General features: G+C 37.9%; 2 protein-coding genes across 3 annotated transcripts in view; both read right to left on the bottom strand.

Annotated features, from left to right (window-relative positions):
- Positions 1-19,504, bottom strand: part of LOC108358139 (transcriptional activator protein Pur-beta-like) — a 246,786-nt gene extending 227,282 nt beyond the window's left edge. The window contains exon 1 of the mRNA XM_017609311.1: positions 18,740-19,504. Coding sequence (XP_017464800.1) covers positions 18,740-18,782 — 43 coding nt within the window. The 5' untranslated portion in view covers positions 18,783-19,504. The remainder of the gene's footprint in view (positions 1-18,739) is intronic.
- Positions 19,360-26,762, bottom strand: part of LOC108358140 (uncharacterized) — an 18,643-nt gene continuing 11,240 nt past the window's right edge. For both annotated transcript variants that reach the window (XM_017609314.1, XM_017609313.1), the window contains one exon: positions 19,360-19,468. In XM_017609314.1, coding sequence (XP_017464803.1) covers positions 19,419-19,468 — 50 coding nt within the window. In that variant the 3' untranslated portion in view covers positions 19,360-19,418. The remainder of the gene's footprint in view (positions 19,469-26,762) is intronic.

The raw sequence follows: 26,762 nt of genomic DNA, 5'->3' as shown, positions 1-26,762 counted from the left end.
TTTTTTTTTTTTGCAAAAACGGTAAATTGCAAATATCTCAAAAACGGTACCATAGAATTAAAAATAACCTTGATTTTCGGAATCAGGGGGTGATTTTACATAAGAATTTCATAACGGCGTTTCTGGTAAAGAGAAAAAGTTGAAATTTGTGGTCCAGTGTTATTAGTGAGCGAAAAAATAAAAATCATTATTCTTCAGTAAAAAAATAAAAATTGAAGGATAATCATTGTTCTTGATCAACAAACCTAAAATCAAGGGGTAATCATTATTCTTGAGCGAAAAAATAAAAATCATATTTTAATTATTATTTATAATTTTTATTAGTGAAACTTGAAAAATAAAAATCATTGTAAATTACGGTAGGACATACAAAGACAGACATGTGAGTATACATAAAATTGCTGTCAGACCTGTGACTGGTACGGAGCTTCGTCTGCCGCGGGAGACTAGAACCACAATAGCCCAACTTGGCTCTGGCTACTGCAGCAGGTTGAACTCATGCCTGAGCAGACTAGATGCAGATGTGCCCAATGAGTGTCCGGAATGCGGAGAGACATCCCACGCCTCGAAACATCTCTTCGCATGCCCGGAAAACCCCACTCATCTGACGCCTTCGTCCCTATGGACAGACACCATAGCGGCTGCACGCGTCTTGGGTCTACCGATAGTTGAGCTTAACGACAACGACTGAGACTACCAGATCTGGGCCGCACAACAACATCAACTCCTCATACCTTCCGAGCATCATGTACACTACTGTAAACAACACTTGATGGAACACGACAAACATTTAAATACTGATTCCCGAGGATTTCATTTCTCTTCGATTTTACCTTTCTCGAGAATAAAATTCTCCTATTCTAAAATAGCGGGGAGAGCAATAAAAAGGGAAAGAGAATTTAAAATTTTCGAAGTCTGCTGTTTTGCTTCATGACGCTTTGTTTTGACAATTAAAGTGTAAAGAGCTAGAATTCATTTAAAGCAATCTAGTCGAAGCATCAAGCAATGAATTGAGGCAGGAGAAGCAAATACAAAGGAGTGCAAAGGAGGCAGTTACGCGATGCAGCAAACCCTCTTGATCAGACATGGGAACATTTTCCCGTATTTTTGCCCGTACGGGCAAGCGAGCCCATTTCGCGGGATAGATCAGGGGTAAATCACGGGCAAACATGAAGAGGGCAACTAATCTTACTAATGTATGTATGTGGTGAATCAGATATCCAATTAGAATAAGGTATAGAACGCGGCTTAATTCAGATGAATTCACGTTTATTTAGAACCTTTTGAGTAAATGATAATAGTTTTGATTGACAATGAATTAAATTTAATTAGAAAAAAGAGCACAGCTTGTCCCTCGAAAAATGTGATTGAAATTTACGACAAATCTATTAGCTTTACGTCTTCGAGTGCACGTCTTACTGCGCCAAAGAACCGCAAAACCCGTCTTTTAATGCCGCTACCGTGGACCGTTTTTCTTGCCAAGTGCAGAGTAGTATGTCGTTTGTGGATTGTGGAACCTTTGTTTGGGGGTTGCCAACTTCCCACATTCGGCCATCCTTTTAAGCGTTCGACCCGAATGCTTCGTCGTCTTGGTCGTCGATTTGAACCCATGGCTTTATATACTCGGCATAAGTTGATGTATTAATCGGACCCTCGGAATTGGTGACTTTACGAACGTCATAGGAGTTATTACCTTTTACTTTGGTTATTTGGTACGGTCCCAAAAATTTGGATTTCAGTTTAAGTCCGCTACCAAATTGAGTTCGTTTAATAGCAATTAAATCGCCGACTTTGTACTGATGTGCTGGCTTGCGTCTGCGGTTGTATGTTGTCCTATTTTCCCGCTGGACTTCTAGGATCTGCAACTTTGCCTGCTTTCGAAGGTCTTCACGCGTATTTATAAATGAAGAGGTAATTTCTTGTTGAATTAACTCGTGGATCTGATGATCTTCCTTTGTTCTCATCTTCGTGCCGAATAACAGTTCAAAAGGAGTTGTATTGATGCTTCTCGTGAATGTTGAATTAATTGCCTGTTGAACTTTATCTACGAATTTGTACCACTTCGTAGGGTCGCCACTGCTGAGTTTAGCCAATACTGAGATGACAATTGCGTTTAATCTCTCCACTTGCCCATTCACGCGTGGCAATCCGGTTGTTATTTGAACCAGCTTGATGTTTTCGTCGTTACAGTAAGCTTGAAAATCTGTTGAGGTAAAGGCCGTGCCTCTATCGGTGATTATGTGGGCAGGGTATCCCCAGGAAACACTTTGGTTGCGTAACTTGGTTATAACCTCTTTCGTCGTCGTTGATTTTGTGGTGTATAGCCAACAAAACTTCGTGAATGCGTCTATTACAGTTAAAATATGCCTATACTGCTTGCTGGTTGATTCCAGTGGCCCCAAAAAATCGATGTGGAAGGTGTGCAAAGGTAAATCTTCCTTCTGCAAAGGATGGAGTAGTCCTTCCTTTTTACCCGACTTAGGGCTGCTTAAAATACAGGGAACGCAACAAGCGATGTGTCGTTTGATTTTTTCGTCGATACGCACAGATAAATGTCCTCTGGAATGCGCGCGACCTATGATTTGCTCAAGCATACTCTCTGGTACGACGACCAACTCGGAATCATTAACAAGCTTGTGGAGAATATCTGATTTTAAGAAATAGCCATCGAATACACAGTTGCTATTCAGAACGGCTCGAGTAGCTTTTAGCGCCTCATCGTGCATTTGTGCTTAACAAATTCTGATAATGAGGTCATCGTCCCTTCTCATCATGACTGTATGGCGGCTGAGTGCGTCTACGTGTCTCATGCGAGACCCAGCACGATGTTCTACTACGTAATCGAACTCTTGTAAGAGCAAAATCCATCGTGCTACACGCGTACACAAGTTTCGCTTCTGTAGTATTTTTGTAAATGCATCACAATCTGTGACGAGCTTGAACCGAGTGCCCAATAAATACACTCTGAATTTGTGCAGCGCTTCTATTACTGCGAGTATTTCGAGTTCATAGCTTGTAAATTTTCTTTGAGCCTCCGTTGTTTTCGTACTCATGTAGTAGATCACGATTGAGAGAATACAAAGGTTGCGCCGATCTCGGACCGCTATTCCTCTCTTAACGAATTTGACAGAATCGTGGTTTGCATGACGTCACACTTGTGCAACTTCTTTACGTTTTCCTTGCAACATTTTTTCTTCTTCTTCCATTCTTGCTCACGTTTTGGCATTTCTCTCTCGCAATTTCACCAGTGTGACGTCACACAAAAGTTATTCTCAAAAATCCTCTCTGATCGGCGCAATCTTGTATTCTATCATTCTTGGTAGTAGATCGGGTGTAGCTGGCCGTCATTTGGAGATTTCTGTAGTAGAACTGCTCCGTATCCGTCTATCGAAGCGTCCGTATGCAATTCTGTTTCGTATTTCTGATTGTATATGCCTAGTACTGGGTTTTCGGTTAATGCCTTCTTTAGAGAGTTAAACGCTTGTTCTTCTTTTGCGCTAATGTGAAATTAATTATTATGCTTCGTCAGGTCTGTCAACGGTTTGGCAGTAATGGAATAACTCGGGATAAATTTTCGAAAATACCAAGCCAAGCCTAGAAAACTTAATAACTGCTTATGTGTCTTTGGTAGTTTATAATTATGCACAGCTTCTATCTTTCCGGTTGCTGGACGGAGTTTATGATCTTCGATTATATAACCGAAGAATTCGACTTGTTTCTTTAAGAATTGACATTTTGCCAGATTTATTTGTAAACCATAGTCGCGGCAGGTGTTAAGAACCTCAGTTAAATTTTCTAAAGCTTGCTCCTCATTTATTGCAGGGATAATAACGTCATCGATGTACGGTAGTGCAATGCCCCTACGTGAAAGATTTCTGAATATCGCATTAACGTGTCTCTGAAAAACTCCAGGTGAATTCGACAAACCGAAGGGCACTTTACAAAATTGGTACTGTTCACTTTTTGTTACAAACGACGTATATGTTCTGCTCGATGGCGCGACAGGTACGTGGAAAACTCCATTTTTTAAGTCAATGGTGCTGAAGATTGTTGCGTCTTGCAGATGATCCAACTGATCATCTATGAGGGGAAGTGGAAAGTGATCTTTAACTATTACCTTATTTATTCGCCTGAAATCAATGCATAGTCGTGGTGAACCATCGCGTTTTTTCACTAAGACCACTGGGCTGCTAAACTCTGAGTGCGAAATTTCAATAATGCCGTCGTTTAGCCACTCGTCTATCTGTGTCTCTACAATATTTGCTTCAGAGAATGGCAGTCGACATGGTCTTGAAAATATTGGAGTCTCATCACTTAATACTATACGCATTTCAACATTCGTTGTTTTATACTTCGATGGTTTATATTTCGCAACCAAAACATACACTTTTTGCTTTGCATCTTTACTAGCGCTGATATCAATGTCGAGCTCAGGTTTATCTACGATCGCACCGACCTTCATTAAAGAAACTTCGGCACCCACGTCTTCATCACTATGCAAACATCTGATTTGAACACCGTTGCGATTGATGGTAATTTCCGCTTTCAAACATAATTCTTCCCCAAGAATCACTTTAATGTCCATGCACCTCGAGGGTACCACGTAAAATCTTAAATCAAGTATGTTTTTGTCTATTTCTATTTCTTGATTAACATATCCGCATGGTTTTATTTTATTATCATTCGAATTTCCACCAAATCCGACTAGTCACTTTACATTCGTGTAGTTTAGGGCATTTTAAATCATTGTAAACGTCTTGTGTAATTATGTTAAATTTGCTGCCTATATCGAACAAAGCTGTATATGTTTTACTACCGATTGTTACTTCTTTGCTAGTTAAGTCGTGTATAACGAACAACTGACGCGTATTTGAGTTTGCGGGACTTTTCTTTGTATCGCTGCATTCTTTGGAAATATGTCAGAATCGATTACATTTGAAGCACTTTCTACCATTTTCTTTATCTATGCAATTAGCCGACAAATGAGCCTTCGCACCGCAATTTAAACAACTTATTTCTTTTCTTTCGCCTTTTTTAGAGTTATTTTTCACTGTTGTCTTCAACTCTTTTTTCGAATAGTTTGCGCGCATCGCTTCGTAGCACTTTAGTTTTTCATTAAAATCGTGCAAATTCTTTGCACCATACAAAATTGATTTATTTACACAAATGTCATTAATTCCGTCGATTACGTATTGAATAAGCGCATCTTGTTTAATTTCACCGCGACTCGCAATTTCTTTCATATTGTAAAAATACTCTTTTAAGCTTTCACCTTCTTTCATTCTTCTATCGCATAGTTGCTTGTCCAACTGCGCGCTGTTGTTTGTGGATTTGAATTCGCACAGAATCGCACTTTTTAAGCTGCCCCATGAGTTAAGTCCTCTTTCACTAAATACAAAAAGTTTTGCTACTCCTCTTAGGGCTCGTTTCGCGAAAACCAACTTTTGGAAACTATTCCAGTTCATTAACGTACTTTGTTCTTCGAATTCTTGCACCCAAATTTCTATCGGCATTTCATTCGAGCCATCAAAAATTCTGATTGAGTCTTCAATATCCCGAAACGTCATCGCAAATTTTGGCATTTCTTGTGATTCGCGCATATCACCGTAGCTTTTATTCATGTTGACACTTTTTGTTCCGCTTTCGTCGTAGGTACACGTTTTTCGCCGCACCTTTTTGGCTCCGCGCAATGTTCTACTCCTTTGTTCCTTTCGCCGTTGTCATCTTCAACTCTGCATTCGCCCTCACCGTCGCATTCGTCGTATTCATCATCATCTTCGTCGTTTTTACGTTCGGTAAATAGATGATTGTGTCGCAAATTCCTGAAGATGTGTAAGTGAACATCGGCTACGTTATAATCGATGCCCATAGAGTTACAAATAATCACTAAGTCGAGGTCGCTCAGCACATCACTATCGTATTTTCTCTTGTCTCCATATTCTTTGCCGTGCCTTGAAATTCACGAAGTCGTTGACGATTATTTCGGTCACCTTCCGTGTGAAAAATGTATTTGTGCATAGCTACTATGCTAGATTGGCTGCCATGGCGCAGACTGCTACGCATGAAGTCGTTTAAACAGGCCATTTTAAGCAAACTCTCACGATGTAGCTAAGCGAAATGTTGGCGAATTGATCGATGTTATACTTCTTCGTTATTGTACTATCTCGCGTCTCGAAATTTTGTCTTTTTATATTGACGAAACTTTTGGTTGAGCCCCCAAAATATGTGGTGAATCGGTTATCCAATTAGAATAAGGTATAGAACGCGGCTTAATTCAGATGAATTCACGTTTATTTAGAACCTTTTGAGTAAATGATAAATAGTTTTGATTGACAATGAATTTAATTTAATTAGAAAAAAGAGCACAGCTTGTCCCTCGAAAAATGTGATTGAAATTTACGACAAATCTATTAGCTTTACGTCTTCGTGTGCACGTCTTACTGAGCCAAAAAACCGTAAACCCGTATTTTAAAGCCGCTACCGTGGACCGTTTTTCTTGCCAAGGGCAGAGTAGTATGTCGTTTGTAGTTTGTGGTTTGTGGAACCTTTGTTTGGGGGTTGCCAACTTCCCACTTGTATACCAATGAGAGCCACTGCACACGCATACTTGAGCAAAAAGGCACACTCTCCCAAACGTACGCAACATACACTCTTCGTCATTTGAATAGCTCAGCCTTTTAATTCTTAGTGTTTACATTTTTCCTTTTGTTTATTTAATATTCATTATATCCGATTTATTACTATACAGATTTAACAACAAAGGGGTACAATTAAGTGCAAATTTCAAGTGTATGTAAAATAGCGTTGGTTTTTGACATTTTTTTTTTGGTGAGGGTGCTGCGCATTTTCTTTCATACAAAATATGTTCCACAAAATTTTATATGGAATAAAATGCGCAGCACCGTCAATTAAAAAAAAATTAAAAAATCAGGGCTATTATACAGTCACTTGAAACTTGCACTTTATTATACTATAGTTGAATGGGCTAAAACACTGCATATCAGAAATTTTTGTAAAAATATTATTAACTTATTCACTGCAGGTCATTAGAAAGGCATACTCCTTTGTTGACATTTTTTTAAAAATTGTAAAATTGCATTTACCCGTAGAATATGCTATATTTTTACAAAAAATTCATATCAAATAAACAAAAGGAAACTGTAAATGCTAAGGATTAAAACGGTGCGCAATTCAAATGACGAGGAGTGTATATGAGCAGATGTGATCACTACAACAAGTAAACGCGAGCTGAAAGTGTAATTGTGGTAGTGTGCCAATTACGTCCCAGCAAGAACAGTGACGGTCACTTTCCTAGTGACGTGACCGTCACGCGTGCCCGCTAAGTTCGGCATGTTTTGCTATCTCATTCTTAATAGTGAATCGAAAATGCTCCCAGAAGTTTTGTGTGCGTGTGATTTTTTAAACCAAATAGTGCTTGCTCATATGTGAAAATATTAGCTTGACTACTTACTCATATGTGAAAAATAGCTTGCGCGAAAAAACAATAGATCCAATCATAAATTATTACAGGTAGGTTAGTAACACCATAAAATTTGCGTTTGCCTTGGAGTTTCGGTCACGTTGGTTTTGCTGGGGATTTTGCCTTCACTTCGTTACGCTCTCGCATGTATACGAACGCAATGCTTACGATCTTTAAGCAGGCGCTCACTCTCTGTCCATGCTTTTATATGAGCAAATTTGGACATCTCTATCACTGTTGCCAACTCTGTGCCTTTCGCAACAAATTTAGTGCCTTTAGGGAATTCAAACGCGATTTTTTATTTGTTTGGAGCTTGGTTCGCTCTTTGGTGGTCTTTTTTAGACAATTTTATAATGAAAACGGTTTATTTTGTTCATTCATTTATTCATTCCAAACGTACGGAAAACTTTTTCCGTTATTTATTCGAACGTTCTGGATAATATGCTTCCAGATAATCCAAACGTATTATTTTCACACAGTCTCTATCACGGAATTCATAGAATATTCTGGTAATTAGCTGGGTGTGCGCATAAGTACAAAAGTAAACAATTGCATGAAAATAAAGCCGCTAAAGAAACCAAATAAAGTTTCAAAAATTTTTTTACGAATAAAAAAAAGCCTTCGTGCAAATTAAATTAATTAACTGTGTATAGTGAAAATATTTACAAAAGACATTGCGTGATTACTTAAAATATTTGCACATACAACTTTATATGCAAAAATACCATTAAACACAGCAACACACATTTGGTGTTTTTTTTTGAAAAATTGCGCTATTTTCAGAATTTTAGTGCTTTTTTAAATAAAAAACTTGGTAATACTGATCACTAGCTGACCGCCATCGATCGCCCTTTGCTGGGTTCGGACCTCGAAAATGGGAATAAACATCAAATTTTGTAGTAGATTTACATTTCTTATTTTTATAAAAAAAACATTAATTTCTCCTCATATCATAGTATTCTGGGACTACAAGGGTCGATTTCTGTCGACTAGAAGATCGACTAGCACTTACATTTTACGGTTGAGTTGTCATTTACACGGATGGATTTTGGTTGGACTACAAAAATCTACTAGAAAACCCTGCAAAGGTAGCTTAATCCAGCAAGTAATTATCATTAAAGTTAAAATGTCTTAGTTAAAATTAATAAGAAGTAATTTCTTTCTTTCTTTACAAGGATAACTGTTACATCGGTGGGGAACGACGCAATTACAAAACTTTAGACAGATCAATCTTTTTCGATCGGCATCAAATCGGGTGATTGTGAGGGCCTATTCACGATGGCAATGTTGTTTTCCTCTTTTCAGTCACTTGCGTACACGTATTTTTTTATGAAAAAGATTGATCTCTCGAACATTTTGGACGGAATTCAAGTGTATTTGCAAATGTTACAGCACATTAATGTAACAATCGTGTCGATAAGAAAATAAAATATCCCTTTTAGTTTGCTATCAATAAACCCAGATCCTTTCCAGTTGAAGAGTATATTTTTGTGGACTTTTGACAAAATAACCTCTGCGCTTTCTGCAGGCTGGAATTTTAGAGTAAATTATAAAGAACTTCCATTTAAAAATTTTACATTTTCAATTAAATTCCATTAAGATATCATCTTGAACGACTCCTATTTATGACTAAACATAACTCGTACTCAATGAATTTCTGCTTTGAAAAGAAAATGACCTCACTCAAGAGAAGTTGTTTTGTCAAAAGTCCACAGATTTGTTAATGCAACAAAACGGAGCAGATTTTCATTTGAGCGGAGTAGAGGAGTAGGTTTCAATTTATTTCGAAAAAACGGAACAATTCTACTCCACTCCTATCGGAGTAAAGTGCGATATATGTGTATATGAGGCAAATTTACACTCTTTTTTAGTGCACAAAGTCAGTATTACCGCAGCCGTTCCACAGATACAGTAATAAACCTTTTTGAGAACTCCTCGGAGGTAAAATATAATCAGGGTTGATACTGAGAAGGAGCATGAATTTTGCTGATTCAGAGTTGTATAAAAAATTACTGTGGTATGAAAGGGAGCAACAACCGAAACTAATTACAAAAGTGTAAAAAATTGGCAAATAATTTTCTATTATTATAGATACTAATACAGAGTATCATAGGTCAGTGTTTAACTTGTTATATTACACCGTAAATGGTAATGGGGGCATTCCGCTCCGCAACAGTCGTATTTTGATATTCTGAGTTACGATCGAATCGAAAGAAGAGGAAGAGCGAAAACATCTTCGAAATAAGCTGTTTGCATAGGAATGTGTGAAATCGAAACAAAACAAAAGAAATATTCGCCACCAAACGATAGCAGCTTACGAAGTTAAAATTTTTAAATATTTTAAAATAACTAAATATAGGTATGTGTTGGTGTTGGTTGATTTTTCCGACAGGGTCGTTCGAAAAATGACACTGAAGATGGCACAATACCGAAACCGGTTTGTCTGCAAACCAAACTTGACAAGGGATGACGGAAATTCGTTCCAAAATAAATCAAATACATCACTGAAATTTAAAAATAAAATTTCGTTTGTTCTTAATTTAAGTGGAAACATTATTATAAGAATGAAATCAATAGCCGCGGCGCTATTGCTTGAAGAGGAGAACCAGATTACTGATGCGAAAGTTGAAAGGCGGAGACTTAGGGATATGTTTGATCCTTTTCAGATGAGTGAAGAATCATAAAAAAATGCATCTTGAACTGCATCGCTCACCGCTCAAAGGCATTGAAATATAAACGTTGATCGAGCACTCTACAACATTTGCATTTACTACAGAGCGGAAGATTTGAACGCAAATGAATTCGATTTTGAAATCCGTCAGGAGGAGGGGAACAACAGAGCTTATCCTTCCATAGCAAATTGAATTCGAGACAGCATACGCACCTCTTTTTAAAGTTAGTAAAAATGAGTACAATAATAAAGACAAATTTATGATGACTTTAACAAACATGCACAGTATATTTTACTTATTTTTTTATAAAATTTTATTATTTAAACCCACGAAAATAACAATCGAAACGTTCTCCGTCAACAAATTTGCAACTTGGAAAAACGGAACTACGATCGAAATGTAGAATAGGTATAACGTAGATTTCGAAGATTGATCGAAACAAAACGGAACGCAGGATACAAAAGTTTCCAAATGGAGAAAATTTCGATTCGAGTGGAAATGCAGAATAAGAATAAATGAACTGCTAAATGCTGAAAACGCTAGTACTTAAACCAACATTCCATAATAATGCAGTTCTGGTTCACATTCTCTGACGTTTCTCCGAGTGGCAAAAGAGCAGGTAATTTTTAAACAAACGCTTTACTTATAATTTTAATAGATAATTTCTAATATTCAGATATCCAGCTTGTAGCCAAACGCAGTGGCATGTGAGGCTCACTAAAATCGACTCATCATGTTGGAGCAGTTGCGGGTAATGAACGTGCTGGCTGAACTTGCAAAGCAAGTGCAATTTCTATTGTATATGTGAAATTCTATACTTTGATGTTAAATATTTTTGGGGAGCTCCGGGTAATGGTGCTCATACTTGCGTGTGCTTAATGAACTGTCTGGGCGGATGCGCTGGCAGGCATTGGAGTTTCTGTAACTATACCAACCTTAGAAGTTTACTTCATAAATTCACGAAATGACACAAAATTAACGTTTTTCATAAAAATATAATCTTACAATGGATACTTTTTTCATTTTAAACTTACATTTAAGAAAACTCCATTCAGTGCTCTAATTACGATTTGTTTTTTCCAGTTTATAGAAACACAAGCGTTAATTGTGTACTTGATATTGCTCTTAATTAAGCATTGATATTATACTTAACCTACATTTTGTTCATAAATAACACAATTATATATGTTTTTTTTCGAAATGAACTTTTTCTAATCATTAGGCGAACAGTAAATGTTGCCGTGCGCGCAAAATGAAAACGCTGCACACAACCCAAAAGTACTCCTCGGGGACCAATTGGTGAAAAACCGAGAAAAGGTTTATTACTGTATATACCTCTGCTCTTGATCATGAGCAAAGGATTCGATGTCCCCCATCCCGGTGCTAGTTATGATTCCTTCATTTGGAGTGCTAGCGAGTTTCGAACTCATCTATCATTATTATTTATTAACAAATTAATACGTTAATATTATTGAGCGAGCATTAGCTTCCAAGACTATCAGCTCTAAATAATAAACTCTTTGTGTATCACTTAAAAAATCGCACCAGTGGCACCAGTGTCGGTAGTATCACCAGTGTCGCCAGGGTCACCAGTGTCGCAAGTGTCACCAGTGTCGCCAGGGTCATTTTACATAGAAAAGCGCCGCATACAAAATCGGCGACACTGGCAACACTGGCGAAACTGGTGATACTAGCGACACTGGTAACACTAGCGACACTAGTACACTGGTGACACTGGTACACTGGCGACACTGGTACACTGGCGACACTGGTTAAACTGGTGACACTGGTACACTGGTAAACTGGCGGCACTGGCAAAGTGTGAATAGACACTCCCATTTATATTTGCTTTCGTAGGCGTTTTAAGAAGTTAAATCCAGATGTTTTTAAGATATTGGTTCCTGATTTCAACTAGGTTATAACAATCTTGGAATATGTGTCTTAAAGAGAACGTATCTCCACAGAGTGCACAGGATGGAGATGTTGTGAGTGTCCTGGGTATGGCCAAGGCGCAAACGGGAGTAGTTCTTAATCTGCGATTTCGCGATGTCGGTAGGGTATATTTTACGTCTTTGTTGATGGGTGTGTACCATCACCACGGTTATACTGAAGCCATTCGATCTTCGCTTTTGCATGAAGGTATCGCTTGATTGCTGCACAAATGTCTTTCTTCTCACACGTTCATCTTTTGTTACCGGTAGAGTGAAAACAGATTTTGCTGCGCCATCAGCCATTTCATTGCCGTAAATTCCTATGTGACTAGGTATCCAGAGCAAGCGTATAGAAGATCCCCTATCGAGAGTAACAGGTCTATTCTGCACGTTACCGAAGATTTTGTAACCGGAAAATTTTATTACCAAAAAATGTTACCATTTCTTGTCACCGCGATTCTAGGAACGTTGGTAATGCAGTTAAAATATTCAGCAATTCAGCTATGAAGAATTGTGCAAATTCTGGCATTGCATATTTCACGGGGCAATACTTTGTTACCAGCTTATGAGATGGTAACAAAATTTACCGGTTACAAGAATAAACAGAATGCGAAAAGGGTTTAAAAATTGACAGGAACTTTATTTACCGGTTACAAACTTTTTATTACCAGCGCAGAATAGACCTGTAAGTCTAAGTTTGGTTAATAGTGTTAAGAGTTTGATATGGGATTTTGAATTGCATTTAACACTGATTTGCTGTCCGTGCATATGAGAGTTTTGCAGCCCTTTTCCACCGCCACTGTTATTACGCAGCAGATTGCGACCGATTCTGCAGTAAAAGACGAGGTATCTGATAAAGTCCGTACCCTCAAAGTGTGACCTAAACCTATTTACTACTGCGAAGCTTGCTGGTGGGTTTTCTGTTCTCGACTCATTTGTGAACCACATGTTCCAACCATCAGCTTCATAATGAACTTTGCGCTCTCGGAACAAACATAAAAACACATCAGTAGAAGTAACACCTTTTATTCTAGCCAAACTGATATCACATGACGATTTCATGATCTCCCATGGAGGCTGTTTTGGTTGGTAGTTTTCCTCCGTATAGTAGAAATCTAGGTCTTTGGAAATTTCCAGTATTCGAAGTATAGCAGAGGTAGTTCTTTTCTGTCTTTGTGTGTGGCTACTGTCCAGCGGTAATTATTGGAAAATAAATTTCCTAAGATTTTAAGTTTTTTTTACATTTTTACATTTTGAACATTACTTACATGGTTGTGAAAATCACCCGATTGTTTTCTAAAAATGTGGAAATTTTTACTATTTCTAGAGATATTTTAGCTCAGAATATTTGGTCCAATCCAGACTATCTTTTATTATATCCTTGAAAAATAAATTTGTTTTTGTATTTTTATTCCTTCTACATAGTATGCAGACAGCATCTGCATAAATACAATGATCCGCATAGTTTCTTGATTTTATTATGTTGCTTATTTCGTTGAAGACAATGCTGAAGAGCATTACCGATAATGGGTAACCTTGCGGTACGTCATTATTTAGGGTATACCTATCAGAGAATACGTCTTGTATTTTATAGGAAAGACTAGACGATAGAGAACATTTTGGGACCAATTCCCCACAAACAAAGGCGCTTTACGATGACATGGAGTCCTATCCGGTCAAATGTTTTATCAAAATCTAGTGATAGCATGGAGACGTGATTGCGGGCTGAGAGCTTTTGTCACATAGAAGTCTATGTGCAGGAGGGCGTCTGGACAGCCGTTGTTAGGTCTGAAGACTACTTGGTTAGAGTTGATGAGTAACTGCGACTCAGTGAACCATGCAATGCGATTTGCTATTATCCGTTCTAGCACTTTTGAAAGCAAGAGAGAAAAGAAATAGGACGGTGTCCGTCAGTTGAAAAGGGGAATTTTATTTGCCTTAGGGATAGGAACTACAGTGGCGACTTTCCAGTTTTGTGGTATTATACCGGTATCAAATATAGTGTTATAGATACATATCAATCGAGATTTTCCAAGATGAGACATTTCTTTTAAAATCTTGTAAGAAATTCGGTCGAAGCCAGGTGTTTTTCCTTTCGCTATTGTGAAGCACATTAATAAGATTTTATGGCGTTGGGTTACTTTTGAAATTATACCAAGCTTGCATTTTTTCTCTTCGCAGATTTGAAAGCATTTTATTCCACCAGGGAACATGGGTTTGTGGACGGTGGGATGCCTGTGGAATGCAACAATTTGCTGCTACTCGGATCGCTTTCGCCACATTAGCTGCTTCTTGGTTTGGGGAGTTTGATAGGGGATGAGCTTCCATTTCAAGGTCAACTTGCTTTGTATAGTTACCCAGTGAGTTGAGAAGTGAGTCGGGCTACCATCGTTTAGAACGCATAGGTCACACAGTCTGATAGCATTTTCGATAGTGAGTCTCCTGTGATTGGTGGAGCACAGGTTTGCTGAGTGGTCGGCATCGGAGTTTGTTGAGGCGGAATATTGCTGGTAAAAGCAGTAGCAAATGTGTTTCATTTGAATAAAAGTTAGTAGAGGTTGGTTTAGTGGTAGAATTATTTGTTGACGGTGTACTGGTATTATTTGAATTGTTGTTAGTTAAGGTTGATTTATCCGGAAGTTTGTTGTTTAGTTTATCATTATTGTCTTTTTTTTTGGGTTGGTGATGCAGAAGTATCTTCTGGGACTATGATTTCAGTAGGGTTTTTACTATTTGCGCTTGTGAACGCAACATTTTTCGTGGATGTGGTATTCTTTGTAATGCTGGCGTAAGAGCTAATACGTGGAAGAAGTGGTATGTTGTTTTTGAACTTGCGCCGTGCTTCGCTCATGCTAAATTTTTCTATGGTTTTAACTTTAAGAATTTCCCTGGCTTGAATAAATTTTGGGCAGCTTTTATCTGAAGAGGGGCGTTCTTCTTCGCAGTTAGCACACTGGGTTCGGATACACTTCTCAGGGATGTGTGGTGGAAGGTTGCAGTTGTAGCACGAGGAGTTGCTAGTGCATCTTTTCTGTATATGGCCTAACCTCTGGCAGTTCTTACAACGCATTGGAGTCGGGATATAAGGCTGTACCTTAACTTTGTACAATGCTACATCAACGGAATCAGGAAGGCGATAAAGGTCAAAAGTTAGGACCATTTGCCCGGTGAGGAAAGATTAACCATCCACTTGACGAGTGAATATATAAACACCAGTTACGTGTTGATCCTTCATTTCACTAATTATTTCCTCTTCCGCCACGTATTTTAAGCAGGGTGAGTATATAACAGCTTTTACCGAATTTAAGCTTTCGTGTAGTTTCACGCTACGATTGGAAAACGATTTAGCTTTTAGGAACTTTTCGGCAATTCGTTCGTTGCGGGTTAATACAAGTACATTACCGTCGCGGAGTTAGGAAATTGAATCTATTTCTGTTGAGATAGATTCTATACATTTTTTAATAGCGAATCGGCTTAATTGAGATAGAGATTTGTTCTTGTCTGCGGATGATATCCGTATAAATTTCGGGTTGTGTTGTGAAACACATCTTTGCGGGGGTTGCGGAAAACCGTCCTGCTTTGGGTCTCTTTTTTCTTTTTCGAGGACTATCCAGAAAATCTTACAAAGCAGAAAAACGATTCGGAGACCTATCCGGAGACCCCGGGGCCATGGTTACAATGTTAACTTCTATGTGCGGTCACACATGTGTATTCAATGCACAACGACAAGAATGAAAGGCAATGAAGATAGCAAAAGTTGTACGTTTAGCGGGAGTTTAACACACTGCTAAATGCTAGTCGACGTCTGAACGCTTTGATTGATAGCCGGCGACTGACGAACTCATCTAAAACATTAATATTTGCGTGTAGATAAGTATTGGCTGCTAGGTAAAATTTTGTTTAATATTAATATTTTAACCCTACATAAATGCTTTTTACTAGGAGACGAAGGATATATCCCTTGGAGCCGTGGATTTTGACTCTTCACAGAAATCCGGAGGAAGGCTCTGTTGAAATGAGATCCAATGCAGATCATTCAAAGTGCTAAAATTATAAATATGTGTTGCGCATTACATAACATATCGTCTCCATTTTAAAATGCACCCTGTTCAAGATGATTTGGAAGACGTAAATAGTTCAACCACCGAAGAAAGCGAGGTGATATCCTTGCCTCAACTCAATATTTGGCCACTGCGCGAAATAAATAAATAAATGAAAACGCAGTTTTTATAATGTAAAAGCAATAAGAATCATTTTTATTATGAATAACTTTTTGAATGAAAAGAACAAAAAAAATAATTGCAGTCCTTAACAAAGTACATAAATGTTAGTATAGTATGGAAAGGGCGTATCTCATTTGGATTTGGATTTTTTGTTAGTTAAGGCTTTTTTTATTTCAGCGACGATGTGAGGTACGCCCTTTCCATACTATTCTAACGATATGTAGTATGTACATTGTGCATTAGGGTGGTCCAAAAATGTATGGGAGACAAGTAAAATCGGAATTTAGGATTGTTCTACACCGAAAAAAAGTATACCCCTGTTTTTTTATTTTAAAATCAAAATATATTTATAGGTCGCTCAAAGCGCTCAAAGTTTGCCATGTATTTTGTATGGGGAAAAAAATACTTTTCGTAGAAATAGCATAGAATCCATGAAAATCAAAATTTTTCATTCTGAAAACTGCGCTTCTCTTCAGAGGACTTCAGAGAATACGGCCCAATTGTTTATTTAAACATTTTTTCGTTTTAACTATTTTTCTTTTTTCTTTTGTATATTTCTTTTTGTATATTTGATTTTTTTTGGGGATATTTCGGAGACCCTTAAAAAATAGTTAAAACTAAAAAATGTTTAAATAAACAATTGGGCATTATTCTCTGAAGTCTTCTGAAGAGAAGCAGAGTTGTCAAATTTAAAAATTTGGATTTTCATGGATTCTATGCCATGGGAAACTTTAAGCGCTTTGAGCGACCTCTAAAAATATTTTGATTTTAAAATAAAAAAAAAAACAGGGGTATACTTTTTTTCGGTATAGAACAATCCTAGGGGGTGAGAGCATTAAATTTTCGACTTTACTTTTTTTGGACCACCCTATTGTACATACTACCTTTTTCCAAGAATTTCAATCAAGAAAAAAAATTTAAATTTCTTGTAAAATATTGTCCACCTGCAGTACTTTTACACACATTTGCCCCATGCATAGTGTAAATCGGACTGATGTTTTGATATTAGTGTGCATATGTATATACAGTCATTTGAAAAATAATAGCAGCTCAATGTGTTGTTTATTTGTTGTTTTTGACGTGGGTGTAATAATAATGATATTAATAATCATTTCAATAAAAGAAAATAATAAAAAATATTAATTTGCTTAGCAAAAATTTAGTTACTTATATTTTTGATAAGGACTCTCTTCAAATTTCTTGGCGGAAAATTTCTCGAGAAATATCTTAACAATCTCCCTTTTTTTACATTCGTAATAACTACTTTTTACGCGAGAAACAAGTTCCTATTTTAGAAGTTTATTTGAAATAGGAGGAAAGGGAAAAGAGAAAAAAAATCCCCGACATTTGCCTTTTAGAATTGGAAGAAAGAGAAAAAAAAATCCCCGAGAGTTGTCATTCAGAATTGGGGACATTAGTTTCAGGGCAGCAGAATATGTTTTCTCCTGCCTCATATCGTCGTTAACAAGTTTTATTAGCTCTAGTAAAAAGCTCAGAATGAACTTCATATACATGTTTTTCTAAATACATCCTAAATGCAACAAAGTAATTTCATAATGTGAAATTTCACATACACTTTTATGCAATATATTGAATAAATGAGCAATGTGTGCACCTACTGAAACCCGAGTAAAGTCTGCTGAGTTAGGGGCTCTATGTTGCTTATCGATGGACTAAATGTGATCATGTTGAATTTTACAAACCACCACAAACCACCTTTGAATGCATCGCGTAGGTACTACCAGTAGAACGCTTACCACAGTTTTAGAAACGCTTTTCTATAGCGTCAAAAATTATAAAGAAGTTTTTTTTAATTACATGACTCTTTGGATAATAGTATGTGTGAGAGCGTGTTGGAATCGGTAACAAGGTTCGCGAGTAAATTTTTGACTACTATGAGGTGAATAAAATTTCAGTAGCTCATGAGGCTAGTGAAATTTTCGACAAAATCATAGGATATTTTCACAATCGCAAAGATTGTTGATATGTGTAATTTTTCGTTAAACAAAAGCTTAAATTGATGAGTTGCAATCAACGATGGTAGATGTTTTCTTAAAATATTAATTTCACCTCAATTTGTAATATTTTATTCCGCATAAATATGCGGCTATCAAAAATTTACTGCTGTCAAAAAAGATTTCATTTCACACAGCAGATTGGCAAAACTGTCTCACCATAGTAAAAGTATTATTCAACAGCTTTCCCCATAGAACTTTGTCACCGATTCGCACACGCCCTAAATATGTATGTGTATACATAGAGGCAATGCACAGACACAAAAGACTTAACGAAAATTAAATTATTTATCATACGGAAGACTTGATACTAGAAATCAAAAAATCGAAGAGCTGGCGTAATTTGAAGATACAGTGCAGTGAATATTTTAAATTATATGTGTTTAAATCTGCACGTGTTATTGATTATGTAACTTACTTGAGCCAGAAATGCCTTCGTCGCCACTGCCAAGATCGGACATGATATTGTTGCAAAAAATAGTGTAATGTTGGTTTTGGCGATCTTTATATGCTTTCTATATACATATATGTAAATATGTATCTATAATTATTGGTGTGTTGCTTTTTGACGTTAGCTTCAAATAAAATCTCTTTTTCGTTTTTCTTAAATACGAGTTGTTAGTTCGGTTGCAGTAAAACTACTTATTCTCTGTTATCTACGTAACAACTTTTAAACGACCAGCGTCAAATATACCCGTATACGTACCGAAGGTACTCAGATAACGGCAATCTATAACGGGGATTTGGTTACTTCCCTTTCAATATTAATATGCACTTGTTGATCACAAGAAGTAGCTGAAGTTTGGGTTAATTGTCGTTTTATGGTGGTAATTTCTATGATTTTGGGCGTTAGCATAATATAATACGTTGTAAGTATTTTCCAATGGCATAAATTTTTTTTTATTTAGTATAACGGTAAAGTCAATATAATTTATTCAATGTTTACCCCTTTATACTGAAGCTTTTAATGGAACGATCAATAGATTATAACTTTCTTAATTTTGTATCCTCTTTAGTGTATCCAGCATATACTATTCGTATGAATATTTTTCATATTTCTCTCACAGTGCCAACTTTTAACTATCAGATGCTCGAAACTAAAATTTCTTGCTGAAACTTGCGCCACTCTCGCACCACCACTTTCCACCTGTGGATGAAAAAGAAGGAACATCAAAATTGTGGTAATTAAAAGTTGTATGACATATTTAAATATAAAGTAATTGTATCGAACCCTAACCGCCAAACATTTTTTTCAAAATTTTCTTTTTGATGCAGAAATGCGTCTGGATGCTCTAGGAATATTTCTGCATCAAAAGGAAAATTTTTAAAACAGTGTCGCTTACGTTATTTTGGCGGTTAGGGGTCGCTATGTACATTAGATGCCTTATTTTCTCCATACATTTTGCTAAAGTATTTCAGATCCTCCCTCCGGCAGCAGAGTATGAAAATAGGACGCTAAAGACGTAACCAAATGGAAAAACAATTTCATTATTGCAAAAACTGAATGAGCTACTCCGAGGACCGCGATTTATAAGACTGTTTTGCTATAACTTTAGATCCTTATATGAAAACACATTCATTTTACACAAGAAAGAAAAAAAAATATCCAACCTCATGAAGAATAAGCCGCGAAAGCGAATGGCGTACACAGTTGTTTAATGCAACTATCCAAAAAGTTACCCACACGGCCTAAAGTGACAATTTGGTACTATTTTCCACGAATTTTCAAATTTATTTGTTAGGATTTTCCAGATAGTAGTAGTTTTTCCAAAACTAAAATACTTTAAATTGTAGCTAAATACGTTACGTTACGTTTATTTAACTAAATTGAAGGAGCTTCATGTGGTTCGGGAGACGTGTAGTTATGCGGGGTGTGAGGGATGTGTGTGGCTTTGCCGCCATTGGATGTGTGCGCTGCTGTGGAGGTTGCCGTCCTGTGGTGGTAGTGGGTGACGTCGCAATTTTTTTATTTATTTATTTGTTACAGTCTTGCGACTTAAAAGTACAGATAGGTATTTTTAATATATAACAAAGTATGCGTATATGTAAGTTTAAATTTTCAATTACAAAGCTGTTTATGTTTCTAAAACTATCAAATAACCTATATAAATGTATATTGTCTAACTAGTTTGGTAGCTGGCGAGGCCTAGTCTCCAGTCTACCTTTAAATATGTACTATGTGCAGCAGGCGGAAAGACCTTGTTTCCGCTCCGCGTTGCTCACGAGTTGATAGTCACGGTCGGAAAGGCCGAGTCTCCGATCCATGTTCCCGTCGTCATTAATATGCAAACCCTGACGCTGGATTCCGTGATGTGAGGCGGGCGGAAAGGTCTAGTTTCCGCTCCGCGTTATGGTCGGGCTGTTGGGCATAGTCGGAAGCTTTCGTATGCTAGATCATTTGCTGCTTGGTCGGATGGAAAGGCCTGGTTTCCATTCCGTTCCGTGCTCTCCTACCTAATAGCCAGAGTTTTACAGTGATCAAATAGTTGTCTTTTAAAAGCAACAAAGTTATCACAGTCTTTTACATGTGGCGGTAACTCATTAAAACACTTTAAACCTTTATAAAATATATTTTTTTTGTCTACCTCTGTTCTATAAAGTGGGAGTCTAAAGCAATTGTTTTCCCTGAGTATATATGAATGAGTTTCATTTATATACCGAAGATTGTCGCTCAGATAGTCTGGAAGTTTACCGTTCTTTATGTTGTATACGAATTTCATAGCATGATAGAAAACCTGTTGCTTAACACTCAACCAATTCATATCTGTGATCATCTCCTGTGTAGGTGTATCGTAACGCTTATTTAATATGAACCTCATAGCTCTATTTTGCATTTTTTGCAATTTCTCGATATTTGCGTCGCTTGCTAAGAAGAAGATTGTTGGGCAGTATATAAAATGTGGTTCTACTATAGATCTATAGACCAGGGTTTTATACCTTCTTCTCAGATACTTACAAGATCTTTTCATAAGACCAATTTTTTCGCAACTTTGTTCACTGTATGCTCAACATGCTCATCAAATTTAAGTTTATTATCTATATATATACCCAGGTACTTAATGAGTTTAACTTCCTCAATTTCTTCCTCTTTGATTTTTAAATTGTAACTGGTGGTTCCAAGATTAACTGCTCTAGTGAGGATCATGAACTGTGTCTTTTTTACATTCAACTTAAGTTTATTTAAACACAAACATTTGTACAAAGAATCCAAGTCTTCTTGCATTTTAGTCATCGCAGTCTGTAAGTTTCTGTCACTGATCGTTAACAGTGTATCAGCAGCGAACAGTTTTAACTTACAGTGCTTGAGTGCCATATTTATGTCGTTAATGTAAATATTAAAAAGTTTGCGACCGAGCGGCGCAACACGGGCCCTCGAAGTTCCTCGTCCAATCTCGCGTAGTGCAGGTGTTGTACTTGACTGATGTCACGTTACGGAATATCCTGGTCTGACATACCGTGCAGATTGTAGGAGGAACCAAGAGTTGTTGAAGGCGGCGTGTGGGTGCAGGTGTGGTTGTGTCTGTTGTGTGGTCTGTCGCGGTTGTGGAGTGATCTATTGTGTTGTGGTGTTTGTGTTGAGCTGCTCAGGTGGACTGGAGGTAGCCGTGGAGGCTTCTCTGTTTGAGCAGCAGGGGGCCACAAATGATGTGGTCCACTGGCGATACGTCCGCAGTCCTGAGTAGACTCTGAGGTGACTCCACCCGTCTCAAGCATTTCACTTGACTGAGGTGGAGTTGTGGTGTAGTCGTCTTTGGCATACACAGCAGGTGTAGGTTTCTGGCCCTGGGTTTGACTCGATCCAGCCCTGAGCAGAAGAATGCTTAGCAAATGTAGACCTATGGACGAACAACTTCTGAGATACTTCGGCGACCTAAACCCGGTTAGATCGCCGAAAACACAGCCCTTGATCGGGTAAAACCCGAGTCATTCCGGTACGTACGCACTTAGCGTTTTTAAGTCTGTTGAGTAATTTGTAAAATGTTCACCACTTTGTTGCGCCACTCGTTTGCTTTCGGGGAGCAGAAATCCTCAAATGCTTTAATCAATGCATTCAGTTTCTTGTCATCCGCCTCACTTAGTCCAAAGGTGTTATATTTTTCGAGTGCCTCTTCCCCGATTACGTGCGGTCTTCCTCTTTTTTGTCCAGCCCCGGGGCTTTCATGTTAAGGTCGAGCTTCTGCTTCCATTTCTTCCATTTGTCCTTTGTGTTGCCATCGAATGTCAATGGTGGTGGTGTCTTCATCGAAGTTTCCATTATTTCAGGTTTTTCTTCTCTTGAATCATAGTCGGAACAGTAACTCCACGTGTCTTCACCTGTTGTTTTTTTTGTCTTGCGACTTTCCATCAAACACGTGTTCGAGCAGATTTTTGGAACTCGCTTTGCTTTTATTGCTTAGCCCTCCTGGGTTTCAATACACGCTCTTGTTGCACTGGTTTTCGGCAGGAGTCTATATTAATGCCCGAACCAACGATGCTCAAAAGGGGTACTTGGAATTAAACTACCGGCTACACCATGTTGTTGTAGGTTCAATAAAAAGCGTTAGTGCCAACTGATGCTTACAAGACCAGATCTTTATTAATAATGGCTGAAACAGAACGTGTTCAAGACTAAGCGTTATTCAAATTAATCGCCTAGAGATGAAAGTCGCAATCGTACACATACAGTCATCACAGTAACTTCCTACTCAATAATTTATATAAAAGTTCTTTTCTGACTATGGATTTGGGACCTACTAAAGATTTCATATGTCTATAAAGTTCTGATGGTGAACGATCACCTAGTTCGGCATTTGAAAATAATTGTTCTAACCTCTTCTTTTCGCTAAGAGAAAATCTTTCACATAAATCTTTCTTAATTGTTTCATATTTGTTAATCAAAGGAGGCGGATTGATAACATCAATAATGTTAGAAATTGACTCTCTTTGAAGAACTAAAACATTTTAAAATTTGATATTATCATCATGTATATTGTTAATTTCGAATTGTCCTTCCACAAGGAGAATCCATGCTTCCGGACAATCTTCCCAAAAACTAGGCAATTTAATAGATATTGATAAATTCGCACTCAAGTTACTTTCATTTGGAAAATTATTACGTTGTTTACTTTGCTCGGCACATTACGCTCCTAATCAAAGTAGAGTAATCGTTTCGTCATGCCGAAGCGAATGCATGACGACTCGAGTTCTGTATACTTGCACGCCGTGCATAAGTCACCAGCTAATAAACACTTTCTACACATAACAAATTTTCTGGCCGTTCTTTCGCAACTACGCACTTCCGCAAATATTTCTGCTCCGAAATATTGCATAAACGCTTGTGGTTTAATACAATTTGCACAAATTTTAGAACGAAATCATTCATTTTCAATTATTTTCTATTGAATTGACAAATAAATTTTAATTCCAACACAAAAAAGTAAACAAATGATGATTTCAAAACTGCAAGCGCCTTACAATGTTGGGCGCTTCGATTCATGAAGCTTTTATGATCAGGCGAAAACATGATTTTGAATCGTAATGTACAGAGCTTCATTGAAATACATGTGTTCGGCATAAAAGGTGTATACTTTAGTATACCGAAACGATTACACTACTATGATCAGGAGCTTAATGTGCGGAGTGCCTAATTTATAAATATTCATAAAAGCTGAATGAATAAACGAAAGACTTAAGACACGATTTTTTTTTAAATCTTTTATATTTATGGTAAATGCAGAAAATTAATTAATTTGGTCGATGATGCTTGAAAATAATCAGAAATAGATTCCCAATTTCTTATCAAGGTTGCTCTCGAAGAAAAAGTTTCGATGTTCTAATCGCCTATGCATAAAATGTGGTGATGATACTTACAATTTCCCTCGAGATTAAGAATTTTTGACCTTGAAGAGTTTGGATTAGTGTTTAAGGAGTTAGGTTCCTTGTTGAAAAACATATAAATTGTAAACTCCAATAATGTCCTTTATTTTTCCGGATTTATTCCTTCGTGGTAAAATAGGCTGCAGCTCTCCTTTCAGGAATCGGTCAAAATGGCCGAGCTGTCAGATTCGATAGCCAAGGTTGCCAACGTTATGGATATTAAAGCAGTGCTATCACTGGTAATTCTCTACCGTTTCGTAGGGTTGCATTTGGCAGAGTAGTTGCCACTAGTACTTTCTTTGCGAATACTTTACAGCTCGGCCAACCTGACTATCGATCGCCCCCGATCGGAGTTACAAATGCCTTAGTCACATAACATATGTCCATAAAATCTACGACTTAATGCTACACATAAGTATTGCTTTTCTAGTCAATGGGTTCAGCCTCCTTACGAGCCGACCATCTCCGCATTCTATTTGCCTCAACTACCCCATCATACGGAAGCTGCGTGAGCTGGCAATTTTCTACGTCCCGTATTACGTACGGCGTTCCCGAGGGCTTTGAAAACAACGTAGGGCCCCTTATATTTCGGAGCAAACTTCTTATTCTTCCCTATCGTCATATCAACGTTCCTTATAACGACAAACTCGCTGACTTCGTACCTTTTAGGATCTTTGCCGTGCTTCGAGAAGTAATTTTGGCTATACTCTTGAGCATTTTGGATGGCTTCATTGGCTTCAGCCCTGGTTTTGTCTAGATCGCGGGTGCCGTTCGAATTAAACCTTTCTGCAAAATATTCTGAAAATTCGTCTATGAACTCCCCTCTCTGCTCGACTCCAAAGAGAAGCATACTGGGGGATTTCTTGGCAGTGCTATGGTTGGAGTTGTTAATCGCGTATTCTACTTGTGCAAGCCGGTTCGACCAGTCGGCGTGATCGATAGGGTCGGTAAGCTTTCCTAACATGGCTTTGATTACCCTATTAACTCTTTCCACCTGTCCGTTTGCCTGAGGGGACGCCATCGCTACCTTTATGTGGGCTATATTACGTTTAAGAAGGAATTCTCTGAATTCCTGGGAAGTGAAACATGTGCCGCGGTCTGAAATGATTCTCCTCGGTCGGCTATAGTAGTTTTTTTTTTTTTTTAATTTTTATTTATTTATTGAATCTGCCCTGCCTAAGAGCCTAACAATAGGTTTTCGAATCTTAATCTATTCAATTAATTTACATCCCCTAGTTGGGATGAGTATTTTCTTAACTGGCCCTAAGAAAAGATTACGACTGGGCTGGTAAGTCATTCCTACGTAGTCTTGAGGTCCTGTTGACATGCAATAAAGGTCTTGCTAAATGATTTGGGTGTGATAAAAGCTTCGATACATATTTCGTCTTCCGTTGTTCTATTTCGGTTCGTACTTCTGGTATTCTCAAGTCGCGGTGAATGTTCTCATTTCGCATATACCAAGGTGCTCCGGTGATTGTTCGAAGGATTTTAGATTGCGCACGATGAAGGATTTCGATGTTGCTGCTGCTCGCGTTTCCCCATAACTCACATCCATAGGTCCATATCGGTTTTAAANTGCCTAAGAGCCTAACAATAAGTTTTCGAATCTTAATCTATTCACTTAATTTACATCCCCTAGTTGGGATGAGTATTTTCTTAACTGGCCCTAAGAAAAGATTACGACTGGGCTGGTAAGTCATTCCTACGTAGTCTTGAGGTCCTGTTGACATGCAATAAAGGTCTTGCTAAATGATTTGGGTGTGCTAAAAGCTTCGATACATATTTCGTCTTCCGTTGTTCTATTTCGGTTCGTACTTCTGGTATTCTCAAGTCGCGGTGAATGTTCTCATTTCGAATATACCAAGGTGCTCCGGTGATTGTTCGAAGGATTTTAGATTGCGCACGATGAAGGATTTCGATGTTGCTGCTGCTCGCGTTTCCCCATAACTCACATCCATAGCTCCATATCGGTTTTAAAACTGTATTGTAAATAAGCACTTTATACTCCAGACTCAGGGGTGAGCGAGAGTTAATAAGCCAGTGGAGAGAATTAGCCTTCAGCTTGAGATGAGTCCTTTTAGCCACTATGTGGTTTCGCCAANAATATACCAAGGTGCTCCGGTGATTGTTCGAAGGATTTTAGATTGCGCACGACGAAGGATTTCGATGTTGCTGCTGCTCGCGTTTCCCCATAACTCACATCCATAGGTCCATATCGGTTTCAAAACTGTATTGCAAATAAGCACTTTATACTCCAGACTCAGGGGTGAGCGAGAGTTAATAAGCCAGTGGAGAGAATTAGCCTTCAGCTTGAGATGAGTCCTTTTAGCCACTATGTGGTTTCGCCCAGTAAGTCGCCTGTCCAGGTGAACCCCTACGTAAGTGACATGATTGCTTTGTGGTATTTGTACGTTGTTTAAAGTCAAGGGCGGACAGTTACTCTTATTCAGTGTAAATGTAACTTGCTTACATTTTTGCTCGTTAACCTTTATTCGCCAGTTTGCGAGCCAATTGGCAACAGCTTCCATATGATTGCCTAGGAGCACAGTTGCTTGTAGAGGACACTTGGAGCGACTGATTATGGC

The sequence above is a fragment of the Rhagoletis zephyria genome, unplaced genomic scaffold (genome assembly GCF_001687245.7).
Source record: "Rhagoletis zephyria isolate East Lansing unplaced genomic scaffold, Rhagoletis_zephyria_1.1 Rzeph_scaffold_00213, whole genome shotgun sequence".
Lineage (NCBI taxonomy): Eukaryota > Metazoa > Arthropoda > Insecta > Diptera > Tephritidae > Rhagoletis > Rhagoletis zephyria.
Note: the sequence above shows the minus strand (reverse complement) of the source record. Positions and strands in the feature narration are given on the sequence as shown.